This window comes from Aulonocara stuartgranti, assembly GCF_965226115.1.
Source record: "Aulonocara stuartgranti genome assembly, chromosome: 7".
Classification (NCBI taxonomy): Eukaryota; Metazoa; Chordata; class Actinopteri; order Cichliformes; family Cichlidae; genus Aulonocara; species Aulonocara stuartgranti.
In genome coordinates, this window is record NC_138945.1 from 42,852,436 (window position 1) to 42,867,752 (window position 15,317).

The window sequence follows — 15,317 nt, forward strand, 5'->3', positions numbered from 1 at the left end:
CACTATTACTTTTTTTTTTTAATTCTTAGAACACATAACCATTTCAAAAGCAACCACAGTTCATGATTCAGTAGCTTAAAAAACATGTTTAACAGCAATAACTTGGAGTAATAATTTTCTGTATGACTTTATCAGTCTCTCATGTTATTGTGGAGGACTTTTGGCACACTCTTCTTTACAGTGTTGCTTCAGTTAATTGAGATTTGCAGGCTTTTGTTTATACACAGCCCTACAGTATTTTAATTATGTTGAGGTCAGAAGGCTATAGTACAAAGCAGCATTCTGTCTCATCCAGCTAAGTTCAGGGTTAAACCCTGGGCTTTCTGTAGTATGCCAGTGGTAACTTCTTACCAGGATGTATAGGTATGGTAACTTATGTGGCGACCTTAACTTTGTCTGAAGCAGTTTAGATACGATCCAGATAAGGATCAACAGGTACGAAATCACTGCCTACTGAAACCTACACCGTCCTTGATGACCTCATATCAAACTTGTACACAGACGATGTTTGAATTTTGTTCTCAGAATTAATCTTTACTCTGAACCCCTTTAATAGCACCAAGTCTTCTACTGAGAGAATAAAAACTAGAACATCAAGAGCAGACGAGTTTCCGAGTTTCAGTTTTAAATTGTCTGAAATTTCTTTACAGCATGTTTTAAGTATGATTGTTAATTTTTGACTTTGTATATTCACATTTAAGCATAGCCCCAGTGTGTGCTGGCCCTGGTAGAGGCTGGAGACCTGTCTACGGTTTGTGCTGGTATGCTGTATTTGGCTGCACCACACTGGCAACCTGGCGTCCAGGGTGTTACCTGCCTCTCAACCTATGGTAGCTCTTCATAAAGATAGGACTCGCAACCCAGTCTGCCAAACCAGAGGCACCGTCCCAGATCTTCTACAGAAGGCGTATTAGCAGGATTGAGGGGATCCCTCCATGGTCGATTATATCCTCAGTAGAAGTCTGCAGCACCCCACTTCCACTGTACACAGTATGAGCAGAGTTCTCCTACTGAGTTTCCTGAGGATTTGCCAGAATTACATCAAGACCAACTGAAAGTCAAGTCCAGTGGCCTCGCAGATTTAATCCCACACCTGAGTTTTTGCTTCAGCTACTTCCACAGCTCAGGAACTCAGTATTCCTGCTGTGGCAAGGATTGCCAAAAAAAGGTTGTATGATGGGTCAGGATAATGTTTTCTAATAATAGCAACAGGAAGGTGTTATTTTCAGTGTTTTGTGCCTGTTTTTGTTTTGTTTTGTTTTGAGCAGTACAGTGTGATTTTTTTTTTGTTGGACATATTACTAAATATAAGCATTAAAGACTGTTTGTTTAGGATCTTGACTGCCTTTCTGCTGATTGCTATGTAGGTAGCAGGACTAAGATGCTATACAGCGGCATCAGCAAAAGTAGTATTGGATAAATATTAATAACCATTCAGAGAAACCGTAGAGTATCTATGGGCAGACTTGAGACTTAATTACTACTATAGTGATGATGTCAGAAATCCTGCTTGGACTGAGACCTTACTGTTCTCACATTCCCATCCTTGGGAGCCAACATGGGACTGAAGGCCACATGACAAAAATACTATGATGACCAGATTTCTCACATCAGAACTGGCTTACTTGTTTTTCAGCTGTTTGTACAGTAACTTACTGTGTCCATGGCTGCAGCACACAGAAGGTACTGGGTCATGTTTAGGCCACACTGCACATCACTTTAGCCAAAGAGGAGGTCAGAGAAGTTGGTGAAACGCTGGATGTGGGGTATGAATATCTTAAAGAGACAAACATCCCCATCTGCTGGATAACCACAAGAAGTACAAATAAATATCTGTCCTTGACCAACTAGAATCAAAGACTTATTTAAAATATTCTTCACTCATTAAATGCCTAAAAATATATTTTTTACACCTCAAGTGTACTAAATTGTAAATTAACTGCACTGTATATCATTTTTACACTTCCATTAAACACTTAAAGAGCCCTAAATACACCACTATGTGCACACACAACGTGACTATAGGGTTTTTGTGTGTGGTTTTTTTTTCTTCTTTTATTTTTCTGCCAACTGGCAGAATGTTGTACTGTTGCATTTTGGGATTATTTTGCACACGCAAATTGTGTGAGAAAAAATAAATCAATTTGGAAGAAAACATTCCCTGTTCTCTGGACTAAAGAAGAAAAAGACCACCCAGCTTGTTAGTAGTGCTCACTTACTGCATCTCTGAGCTTTACTGTTTGTCAAACCTTTAGACATGGCAGCTTGCTCATTTGAAAAGGTACCATCAATTCTGAAAGGTATATACAAGCTTTAGAGCAACATACATTCTCTTACAGATCAGGGCCCGTATCCCTAAAGAATCTTTGTGCAAAAAGTGGCTCCTAGCGGCCAAATTCTAAGAAAATTCTCAGAGTCATGACGTTTTCTTAGAATTTCCCCTAAAAGTGACACGACAATCCCAGTTAATATAAAAGCTATTCCTCAAGATTCCTAGCGCTTAAAAGGGCTCCTAAGGCAAGATCTGCTAAGAGCAGGGAAGAGGACTTTTAGTGGCTTAGGAGTTCCCCTAAGCAGCTGCACAAAATGGCCAACAGAAGAGGCAGGAGAGATGTCCTGCAAACACTGGATGACAGGGAATTATTGAGATGCTACAGATTGGATCGTGCAGGAATCATGTTTGTGGTGGATCTCCTTAGAGATGCAATTACTTCACCAACTCGACGCCACAACGCTATTACACCGGAGACGAAAGTAATCACAACCCCGAGGTATTTGGCAACCGGGAAAATGCAACAATGCAGCAGTGATGACTTGGGTCTGCAATCACAGACATTGCTAAAAGCTGAGCCATGTTACCCTCGTTAAGACCACACTGGACTTGTAACGTTGTGATTTCTACTTCATTAAGGACAGCCTCTTGAGATAGGCCATCTTGTTTTCAACGGGGTCCATATGGGAGTGAAAGTACAAAATATGCCAGCTAGGATATTAATATGAGCAAATAAGACACAAATCATTATTTGAACAGGGTGTAATGAGTTTAAGTTTTCACATATTTTAGATTCTAATGTTAGGCTCTAACCCCTACAGCTTACTATTCATTTTCCAGATATTTTCTTGAATGTGAAATATTATTTACAATTACAGTCAGCATAAGATTAGAGTATATAATATGTTTATTGATTTGAGGGTACATCCTTTGCTCATTATCACCAAAAGCTCATTTCCATCAAACTTGTAGGATCAACCAATCACGGCTTTTGAAATGATGACTCATACCTAGCAACGGGGTCAACCACACCTCCTCACTAAGATAGGATTTTCCATCCATTCCTTGCTCAGAGTTCATTGAAAATGTTCTGGAATCACTTCTAAGCTAAAACTCCTGGCAAGGAATTTTTAGGTTAAGTTAGGAGCTCTCTGAGAGGATTCTCAGAATCTTTAGGGATACGGGCCCAGATCTTTTTCACTGAAGACGTTATTTTAGCAAGATAATCCTAAACTGTACACTGCATCTATTATAACAGCATTGCTTCATACTCTTGGTGATGAAGACTTGCCCCAACCTATTTTTAAGATGTGTGGACAATATCTTTATAAATATATTTCTCAGTTTTAACATTTCACATCTTTGGGTTTAATAGATTTATAAATTGTTGCATTCTGTTTTTACTTACATTATACTCAGTCTCTCAGCCTTTTGCAGCAGTTTGACCAGGACGGACATCACATTAGCAGTTCACATCCTAGACGTTTCTTGCTCAGGCAAATGTGAGTTATGGCTAAATTGTCCTTTTTCTTCTGAGCTTTAAACCAAATGAAATCTCCCAGAAGTTTCTGAGTCTCACCCATGATAAAAACTCCAAATATTAAGCAATGGTGCTTTAATTATTATTATTATTATTGGTCCTGTGGTTTAGGACACATTGGACCATTCTTTTGAAAAGGAAAGGAAATGATAATAATTTGCTAATAACATCTGAGTCTATTTGTTACAGAAAAGCGTAGATTCAAAAGGTCTGATTATAGTAAAATGGTTCAACCACAAATGTGTCAACCTACTGAAGACATCAAATATATAAAAGCAAAGCGCTTTACATTGTAGCCACAGCTGCCCTGGGGCGCACTGACAGAGGCGAGGCTGCCGGACACTGGCGCCACCGGGCCCTCTGACCACCACCAGTAGGCAAACATGGGGTTAGTATCTGACCTGCTCTGCCACCTGAGCTACAGCCACCCCTTCTTAATGGGGTTGGGACCATCAATTGTGTTGTGTAAAAGTCAGGATGGTGCACAGCTGACAGCCCTATTTGACAACTGTTAGAATTCATATTATGGCAAGAACCAAACAGCTAAGTAAAGAGAAATGACAGTCCATCATTACTTTAACCTCCTAGGACCTGGCGTCCACATATGTGGACATCACATTTTGGGATGTCTAAACCAAAATACTAAATTTTGCTCTACAAGGGCCTGATATCCACTTACGAGGACATTATACTGCCACTGTTCTATCAAAATTTAAAATGAATGCCCTCATTTGTGGATCTCATTTTTCTCAGGAACAAAATTCCGGTAAGAAAAATTGTTAAACTTTGAATGGGTCCCCAAGTGCAGTCGCAAAAACCATCAAGTGCTACGAAGAAACTGGCTCACATGTGTACCGCCCCAGTCACCTCTGCTGCTGAGGATGAAGCAGCAGAGGTGACTGGGGTCAGTCACCTTCAGAAATCATTACAGCACCTCAGATTAGAGCCCAGATAAATGCCACACAGAGTTCCAGTAGCAGACACATCTCTACATCAATTGTTCAGAGGAGACTGTGTTAATCAGGCCTTTATGGTCAAATAGCTGCTAAGAAACTGCTACTAGTAGATAAAATAAAAATTGAAATGCAATATTTTCCTTTGATGGAATGAAAACCAGAAATGTTCTGTGGCATACTGCTGGAAAAACCATCCAATGCCCTGGATAGTTTTTATTATTAGTTTAACTATAATTTGGCACTTAGTTTTTTTCCCCCAACCGTATCATCTGCTGTAATTGCGTTTGCATGAAATTTCATTCAAAAACCATTAAGTGACTTTTTTTGTTTTTAAGCTTGTGGATGTTTGCGTCTCTCTAATGTTTGTGTGTTAGCCCTAGCAACCCATCATGGGTTTGCCAGAGTTTTCAGTGTCATTGCTCTTTAGCCAAATCGTCATCATGAGACCTTATGGACATTTAACCTGTTCCAGTAGAAGTCATGTTCAATTTTTGATTAAAAGTTGGCTGGTTTTGCTTTTATAGTCTTCCTATTTAAAGCCTATGCTTCAAGTTGTTTTAGTCTCTGCTCTCCATTAGAACCGCAAATCTACTTTTGCAATAGGTAGCGCTGACCTGCAGCCACAGCAAACGGGATAATGTGCGTTTCAATGGAACCAAAGCACGTTTTACCAGAAAATTTCACCCCCCAAAGAAAATCTGGTACCTTTCTACATTTCTGTAGAAGAACAGACAGGTTTATTTGAATGAAAAAATAAAAATCCCTGGGACTTTGCTCATCCTTTGGCTTCAGAGCTAGTCGTGCATTCAACATCACATTATAACATTAGTGGAGTTAGCCATCTATGTTGGTATACCAGAGATACAAAATCAACACCAATTTTGCACCAAGTCATGAGATCATTTTACAGTAGATATAGTATATTTTATTAGCCAAATACAATGGGGGGGATTTTAGGCCTTGACTCAAGAAAATCAGTGTTCACATGGAATTAAAGCTGAACAATAACTTCATTAGTCATGTCTTAAAGCAAATAACTAAAGATCATATTGTAAACTACTGGTATTTACCACTTAGGTGGCCATCAAAGGATTGCCCTGTAATAAACTCGTATTACATCTTATTCAGAATTATTATTTGTATGAGTTTATCAGACTGTCAGAGATACATGTGGATACCTTACGTTTAAAACCTGAATGTCGAAGTCATTTCTCATATTACTCTACTTAAAATACACTCACATTTAGACAACCTCTCTAAATTCACCTACTGAATTCAACAAGAGAGACCCATGACATCAAATTACTGTATAATGCAGTAAAAAGACCTTAATAAATAACATGTAATGTGAAGGAAATATTGTAATTTGAAATAGAAACAGTCTGAAAAAAAGCCATGAAAACTAATTTCCACACATATTTAAAAGGATGTTTCATTTATATAAACAGACTGATTTACAGAGGTGCCTCGATGTGTTTTTCTTAAAATTTGGATACATTTGAGCTTCATAGCCATTTAAAAGAAATAATTAGTGTTAGCCCCTAAAGCTCAAATTCTTTACTTTGCCAGGAGGTGCGAGTTCAAAAAGGCCCTGTAGGCCTTTGTGGATCCATCTTGAATTTACTCAGTGCTTACAAGCCCAGGTCTTAAAGGGAAATATTCACCCCGGTTGAACACCTACCTGCCTGCATTCATCAACACACTGTTTGTAACACATTACTTTTTCAGCCTTTTCACCTGCATTAGCATAATTCCAGTTCTGCAAATAACGCCATCTGCTGAGAATCTCGCTATGGTTGTTGCCACAGTTCATACTGACTTCACATGAACAGCTGTGACAGACTGTTGAGTCCAGTTACTTATAAATGCTCCATGACGTGCATATTTTTATGCGTATTATACGATCATCAAATTCATCTGTTTCTGTTTCTTCATCCAGCAGCGTTACTGCTAGAGCTCAGATGTTAATGTCTCGTACATCTGTGGGCGTCGCTGAGTGGTCCTCTCCCATTTTCTTAGTTTCCATGGCAAATGAGTGCTGCTGCTGCGCCTGTCTGAGGCTGGTTTCCAGCAAAGACTCGATCTGTTCCTGACATGCTCTCAAACAATCCTGAAAAGTGAGAGTTCAGAGTAATTTATATACAATTTATACAGTAATACATAATTTAAAAAGATAAGGTCTCAGCTTAGGCTTACAGTCACAATAAACAGTGGTCAAAGACTGAGAACCTACATAGAAACACAGACTACCATGACCTGGATGATTGCTAAGGAGCCTGGAAAGAAAGTGATTGGAGTCCTCCCACTTTCTTTCCAGGGTCCTTAGTTTGGAGATTCAAATCTATATGCAACAGCTGACGACGTGTAGAAGAGTGTGTGTCATCCATGTGCGATACTGTTTACTGTGTGTAAATGAGAGCAGTGTCTGAAACTGAGAAAAATATACCAGGGCTGCTGTCTCATATCCTGCAGTTAGAAAACTTTGCTGTGAGGGCGTCTTTGAACAAATGTTATGTGCAGGGTTGCGCTGCAAGTGACGGTGCAGCTGCTGTGATGGCCGATGGAGAAGCAGCCACATTTCCCAGTAAAGAGAACCCAACCTGATCGTTATTTACTGCATCACTCACATCAAACACTTGTGGTCCAAGATGCCATTTAAAAAAACAGAAGAAGAAAAGAAAAGAAAAAACAAACCCTTCCAATATTAATTGCCTTGAGGCAGCTATTGTTGTGAATTGGTGCTATATAAATAAAACTAAATCAACTAACACAAAACTTGACTGTTGATATCAGTAAATGGAACGCGATGACTCCCTGTATGGACTCATCTCATGACCATTTCTATTGTTGTGTTTGAAGAGGGATTCATTAGACTGGAAATACTGGATAAGTTAACAAACCTGAACGTATTATAAACAGTCCAACACAGTCCCATTAATAGCTGCGTTTTGACAAACATAATAGCATCTGTTGGGTTCCTCAGGATCCTTCTCCCTCTCTTCGACACCCTGTTAAATTCAATTCTGCTCTTTTTTCCAGTAAATCAACAGTATTAGTGCGGAGCAGGACTAATTACACACTCGTTCTGCTAACATCTTTCCTCTAATGTGACTAAGTGAATGTAATGTGTACCAGTCATGCTGTGAACAGATGTACCCACCGGGTCACTTTTGATGGTCTGAGCCAGCTGTTCTGTCAGTTTTTGAGACATCATGGTGTTACCAACCATTCTCATCTGTAAGCCCTCTACCGCTGCCACCATGCTGCCTGCTGCCACCATGGATGGGGGGCTGGCTATGAATTTGACATCTGGAGAGAATCAAAGGAACTTAATGTAAATTTGTTAGTTTTTAAATGGGGATTAATAACAAACAAAACAAAACATTCAAAACCACAAAAAATACAGATGCTTGAGGTGAATTTCTGTTCTGTGTTAAACAGGAGCATGCATTGATGGCAATGTGTTTCATATATGAAGATGCTTTAATAAAAGCAAGAAATTAAGAAGTTATAGGGGCTTTAAAGGTTTAGGAAAACCCAAAGATTGCGTACAGGACTAGTTAAAGCAGACAAGCCATAATCACAGCAGATCAGCTGACCCCAATCCCATCAATCATCATTTAACAGCTCAGCTGATGCCTTTCTACACATTGTTTTCTTCTTTCTTTCGACACAAAGTCCACACAAACTAGCTGCTTTGGCCTGCCCACATTACAGACATGGAAGCAGCTCCTCCTTTTATGCCCTCTCTCAAACAATGCCATAACTGTTTTTAACCATCCAGCCTCACTCAAAATAACTAAGGCCCAAGCCAGGGTTAAAAACCATGAAACCTTCTGTGAGGTGACAGTGCGAACCACGACACAACAGTTTCACCAGGGAAGGTTGAGTCAGACAGCAGGGTTGAGCTGGTCTGGCATCTACCAGCTCTACGGATGGAGACTGCAACCTGATTTGTGCTCCAAAGCACTGCACATTAGAGTAGTCAGACAGCAGTGGATCCATTGTCTATTTATGCATCAAATATGAGCAATTAGGAATAAGTGAATTGTTATGCAATTTAGTAGAGAAAACTATGAAGTTGGGTGTTTAAAAGTACATCAGTTATTTGTTGGCATGTACTAACCCAGTGAGTCAGTCTTATTACCACACTCTGCTCAAGAGAAATTTCAACCACAATATATAAAGACAGCGATGCATGTGATGTAGCCTCATGCATACCTGTGGCACACAGTGCAACAAAGGTCTGAGCGTGCTTCCTCAGTATCGACTTGTTCTCTTTGTTGACAGGCAGCTGAGACAGGAAGTGGTCGATGAAATCAAGAGGGGTGGGTGAAGCCAGGTCCCACTTCAGCTTATTCAAAACCAGCAGCTCCATCTGCTGTGAGTGGGTGAAAACAAAGATGGACAGAAGGCCAGGTTCAAAGTGGGATTTGACACAGACAGACGGAGGGATTAACAGATATCTTATGGTCACTTTTGGGAGATTTGGGGCTTAAAAGTAACACTGTAAGAAAAGGGGTATCTGAAATGATTAAGGAAATACTCTCGTGGGACAATGAGACACTACAATAACTGTGCTGATATTTAGAGATAAAAGACCTCATATGTTGGTGGAAAAATAGTGAAATTAATTTATTTATTTATTTAAATGCAAGGTGGAAAATGTTAGGAGGTTACTAGAACTATTACAAGTCATTCTCTGGGACTATACATTCTACAGCATCTGGGCATTAGCTACTGAGACATCTTGTTTTGAGACAGACATCCCTGCAGGATGGATGTTACATTAAAAAAAAAAAAGTCCTCAGAATCTTAGCTTCAAAACAGAGAGAGCACTTTAATGAAATAGTTTACTTCAGAATGCCATACCAGCAACTGAGAAGGTGTGACTGAATTATCAGTGTAGATGCAGAGTTTCTCCGCAGTCAGTGGGATTGTCTCCTTTAGTTTAGATGCCAGGAACATGCAGGCAGCTCCCAACAGCTGCAGATGGTTCTTCTTCGTGGGTTCCACTGACAAGATGCGATCCATGTAGTTCATAGCTAAGGGGAAAACCTCCTCCTCACATTTCTGCTCCTCGCACACCTGTAGCAACAGTCAGTGAATACCACCATTAAATACTGTCTAGTCGTTTTTAAAATGTTGTATTAGTTTAAGTCTCGGAGAAAACTCCCTAGAAATGTTACCAGATTCAAAATTTGAAGAAACAGAGTTCAGGTATTGGAAATGTGAGATATAAATGTATCCAAGTGATAACCTTTGGGGAAATATAGTCAACTTAGATGCATAATAATGGTCACTTGAGTCTGGCCCCAAAATGAACCCAGTCCCCATTTGGGCCTGTGTAAAAGTGCCCAACTTTACAGCATTAAAAACACATGTTTACAACCTGATACTCTAACAGATGTCCCGGCACAGGCAAGGGTAGCGGAAAGCCATTTGCTAGGAGTCACTGAACTGGACCTCTAAGTAGTGTTTGTGCTGTTTTAGGCTTTTGGGACACTTTAATGTAACTATCAAACTAATGATATAGTAATATTTTATAAAATACACATTTACGCTTCACTCTGTGGGAGTGAATTTCTAATATCTTATTAGCACTAACTAGCAGATATGTATGTAGGTCATCGTGGCAACTTGAAGGTGCATCTGCCTTGTTCAAATATGGCCCCTTTTGGCTTAAAAAACAAAAACAAAAGGAGCGTGAAAGGGGGGGGGGATGACTACAGGCTAAATGCTACCATTGAGGTTTTACATTGAATGGCTTTTATACACAGTACCTGTATCTCTATCAGCAAGTGTCACTATTTTAATTCTCAGTGTACAAAGCTTTAAGGAATTCAGAGTTACAAATGATTCTGATACAAACCAATAGAGCGTGTCAAGTAACTGTTTTAAGAATAGACAGAAAAAGTCTTTGACTGCACAGTGCAGTTTTTTCGAGTTGTAAAAAAAATTACTGGATTATAGAAACTCGCAGTTACTTAGATTAATAGATTTAACACAAAATACCTTTAGACACTGCTACTTTAAATTCAACGAGTATATTTTCCTCTTGAAACATCTTTAAAACTTTTTCAGTGCAAACACAATGTGTTTTACAGCCAGCATTGTCAAAGTGTGTAATCAGGGCCCAAGCACTAAAGTGCGAAGGCCCTAATGTATCTGCGACATTTGTTCTTGTTATTCGGGCAAAATAATTGTTTATAATAATTGAAAATAGCAATTTTGACATTTCCAGGTGTTGTAATTTTGCAAATTCCTCCTAGGGATTTATTAGATCTACTTCATATTTTGGCCTTATTAAACTGTAGAGCTTTTGAGTCTTCATTGCAGGGGGCGTCCATGACACCATGGCTAATTTTGATCATGTGCCATGAAAATTTCATTTGTTGTCGTTGACACATACATTATCCAATCCATACCAAACTTCTCATGCGTGATAAGGCTCCGGCTTGAACACATTCTAACTGTCAATACGATGAAGGCTTTCATGTCTTATGGTCCTCGTGCTGGAACACTGCAAACTGGCTCCGCGGCGCCATCTACAATATGTCCAGGTCATATTTTTCAAAAACAATAATTTAGTAATATAAAGTAAGATATTTTATGTAAAGCCTGAAAGAGGCTGACAGGATTAATTAATTTTGTCATCATTTTAACACAATTTCACAATCATTTAACCAGAATTCTAAGTGAATTCTCATTATCAACATGCATCTGGATCCATTTTTCTACTAATTTTGTTAATGTCATAAAAATTCCATATAAAATAAAATTGCAAAGATATGTCTATAATATGTCTTTAAGTCTTAATATATAGACATAAGTCATAATATAGACATGTCTATAATTATACTTAATATTAATATATATGATATTTAACAAAATAAAATATTTAAAATTATTTAAAACTACCTTGTCCACACTAAATGTTTCTCATTACCATTTCACCTGCTCATAAAAAGCAAACTGATGAGCAGTACCACAATGCATCTCCTCAGACAGAAGATTCAAAACGGACACAAAGTCAGCTGCTCGCTCTTCTCTCGATTTGTGATATTCTTGTTAATCTTACTGAATCTTCTGCCTCTTACACTCCCTATTATCATTACACTCAATACTTCTTAAAATAGAACAACATTTTTTTATAATTATAAATACATTTTAAAGCTTTAGCATGAAGCAGAATTAAAGGTTGTGTACCATACTAGCATTTTAGGTCATTAGCCCAGAGCATTTCATTACAGTTACTCATAATTCTCATTATCATGCACTCAAAATGGACATAAAGGTATCGAGAAGCCTTGATGCAGTGATGAGAGCCTGATTCATTTTAAAAGCAGTTAACAGATTGTGTTTAAAACATTTCATAAGTACTAAGACTTTATTTCTATATTACAGTTCTCTATACTGCTCTATATTAACTGTAATTACAGAGTATTTTACATGTTTAAGAGGTAGGAATTGTTTTTGACCAAGGTCATAAGAAAAAAAAAAAAAAAACTCCCCAACAAATTGATAATGTTGAATGTATGAAGACTGACAGACAATCATCCCACAGCCAATGCCTGCAGCGTCCTCTGGTCGCCATTTCTGCGTCTTGGCTGAAATTCGGGCAAAGTACCCCCCAAAACACAGAATGATCCTGTTTTAACAGTAATAATAGCAACATTTGAAAAATTTATAAAAAAAAAAGTTGACAAAAAAAAGACCCCGTACGATTTTAAAATTGGAAAATGTTATGACAGGAGAAAAATGTTACCCCACCACATCTTTTAGTGATATGCGTCTGTGATGACAAAAACAATGGCTGAACAACATGCACTGACAGGACAAGCTCAAGATTACAAAAACAAACAAAACAAAACAAAAAACCCGCATTTAACTCTGAGCATAAGCCAAGGAAATGCAACAAACGGTGGGTCGGTGTTAATGAACATTACCGGACAAATAGACTGAAGTTCTCCGCGAAGCCCCAACACAAAGGCAGCGCGTGGCCGCAGGACTGGCAACTCGCCACTAACATAGTTTTCAGCTTTCACGTCACGGAACTGTATGTAAAATCTATCGCACACACTCTGTGGGATAGAAAAATGACTATCAAGTGAAATGAGCTTGTTACCGCGTGGAAATCAGGTATCAATAATCGGTAATTGAAGCCACGTGACACGCAACAAAAACACAAACTTTAATGGAAAGTTGCAGAGCAGAGGAATTCTGAGTTCTGTGAATGCGATTAACGTGTATCGGCTCAACTCACCTCTAACATCCAAGCAGCGACTATCCTCCTCATGTACGGAGATATCTCTCTCTGGACACATTTAAAGTAGTTAGGAGCGGGGAGGTACATGTCTTCTACCCGCAGCAGAGCGTGCAGGACCCGGTCAGTCAACAGGTTGGAGTCTCGGTAGGCTCTCGGAGGCCCATCCCCCTCGCAGCACCACAGCTGAGGCTCCATGCCTTATTGCGTCCGTAGCACTGTGAGTCTGTACTTTTTAAGTCACTGATGTGATCGACTAAAGCTAACTACTTAGCTAGCAGCACAAAATTATTAGCCGCTACATACTTTGTTCACAAAACCGTCTAAATGCTCCAGTTTATTCATGTTTGTATGTTAATTTCAGTTTCCTGTTGGAATTAAATCTGTAAATAACTTAACCTTTTGATTTCCTCTACCAAGTTAGCTTATACCTTTTCGACGGTTTAAAAGTTACTTCCTTTTGTTGGACAAGACAGAACTACAGGACAAACCAGAACAGCAAGGCTTTCTCCACCGGCAGACTACATCCCTGTCCTGCTGCGCCCATTTACTGGCACATTGTTCGGCGTCAAACAACGCGAGATAACGTACACTTCCGAGTATACACTTCACAATAAGACAGCAGTAACGGTCCTTTTCCTTACTATTGAAGATCACGTCAGTAGGCTGTTGGTTTACTCACGGAAATGCACTCTGACAAACATGACTGCTTTTGCGCTTAACTTAGGTAACTTTGCTCTCAACATAAACACGCGGAGAGAGAGAGAGAGAGGGAGAGAGTGTGTACTAACAATATGTCTAAAGATAGAAGCGGAATGGAAAAATGGAAAATTATTTTTTAATCATTTTAAAGAAAATTTACAAAATGTTAAGCAGCATTGTCCATCCATCTATCCAGCGATGCATCTATTCATCCATTCTTTTTAGCGTTTTTCCATTTCTGGGTCAAAATGTAAATCATATACTAGAGTAAAATGTAGAGTGTTAACATTCATGTGACTTTCTTACAGGACTGGACTGAGACAAAAACTTGGCCCACCATTACATACGATACGAACACACATATATTTATATATATACAAAGTGTCTGTGTGTGTGTGTGTGTGTGTGTGAATATAATATATAGTAAAAAGGTAAATATAGTGTATAGTAGATGACCTGCTGTACCTCCTGAGCTACAGCCACCCCTTACAATTTATGGACATCTGTGGTTTGATTTCTTTGCATGTGTGGATTGGATTAATTGTTACTATTAACTGGGGAGAATTTTATGTCAATAGCACCTTCAGAAATATATTCAAAATTGGTAACATATTCAATACTTATTGTACCTGCTGTATGTCACTAATAAATCAAGGAATCTCTGTATGGCTGTCCGACAATCGTTCAAATGCTCCACAAATGTTCTTCGAATTTAGTGTTAGGATTTGTTTAAATCAATAATTGCATGACAGTTGGAGCCAATTAGGTATATTTTTGTTCCAATAAATTTAATTCAATTTTATTTATACAGCGCCAGTTCACAACAACAGTCGCCTCAAGGCGCTTTATATTGTAAGGTATAGCCTACAATAATACATACAGAGAGCAAGCGCTTTGGCGACATAGGGAAGGAAAAACTCCCTTTTAACCGAAAAATAACTTCCAGCAGAACCAGGCTGCGGGAGGGGCGGCCATCTGCTGCGATCGGTTGGGGTGAGGGGAGGAAGACAGGACAAAAGACATGCTGTGGAAGAGAAAACAGAGATTAGTAACAAGTATTATTCAATGCAGAGAGGTTCATAAACACATCACGAGTGAGAAAGGTGACTGAAGAAGAAACACTCAATGCATCATGGGAATCTCCCAGCAGCCTATGCGTATTGCAGCATACCTAAGGGAGGAGTCAGGGTCCCCTGATCCAGCCCTGACTATATGCTTTAGCAAAAAGGAAAGTTTTCAGCCCAAAGCCTCATCAAATGAAAATGTTTGTCATGTGATGATGTTGGACTTCAGAAAGTGGTTTACACACTTAGGTTTGCTTTATAACCTCACAGATGATGTGACACTCCTCTGTGACCTCAATATGGTTCCACCACTTCAGATAATACTTAATGAACAAACATCCACTGACTGTGACATTGTTTTTTGTAAATCAGTGGAACACTACTACTTGTCCAGTGTTCAAAGTGTCAGCTTTAAAAATGTGAAGGATCTGGACTTCCCTGACTCTATACTTTCTTTTTAGAGTGGAAATACTATTGTGTGTCTTAGGCAGTGAAGTTACCGCTCTGTAAACAAGAT

At 39.0% G+C, this 15,317-nt stretch overlaps 1 protein-coding gene across 1 annotated transcript; it reads right to left on the bottom strand.

Moving 5' to 3' along the window:
• Positions 1–5,667: 5,667 nt before the first annotated feature.
• Positions 5,668–13,766, bottom strand: LOC309709642 (G1/S-specific cyclin-D1-like). The gene is made up of 5 exons (XM_082538372.1): positions 13,035–13,766; positions 9,641–9,856; positions 8,990–9,149; positions 7,929–8,077; positions 5,668–6,878 (listed from the first exon to the last, which is right to left on the bottom strand). Exons 1-5 carry the CDS (start codon positions 13,230–13,232, stop codon positions 6,726–6,728), a joined length of 876 nt encoding a protein of 291 aa, XP_082394498.1. The 5' UTR covers positions 13,233–13,766; the 3' UTR covers positions 5,668–6,725.
• Between the last annotated feature and the right edge of the window lie 1,551 nt (positions 13,767–15,317).

Coding starts and splice junctions, on each gene's coding strand:
- LOC309709642 (XM_082538372.1), bottom strand. CDS start 13,232: ATGGAGCCTCAGCTGTGGTGCTGCGAGGGGGATGGGCCTCCGAGAGCC. Junction 9,857..13,034: donor TCGCTGCTTGGATGTTAGAG/GTGAGTTGAGCC, acceptor CTGTTGCTACAG/GTGTGCGAGGAGCAGAAATG. Junction 9,150..9,640: donor TCACACCTTCTCAGTTGCTG/GTATGGCATTCT, acceptor ACCCACTCACAG/CAGATGGAGCTGCTGGTTTT.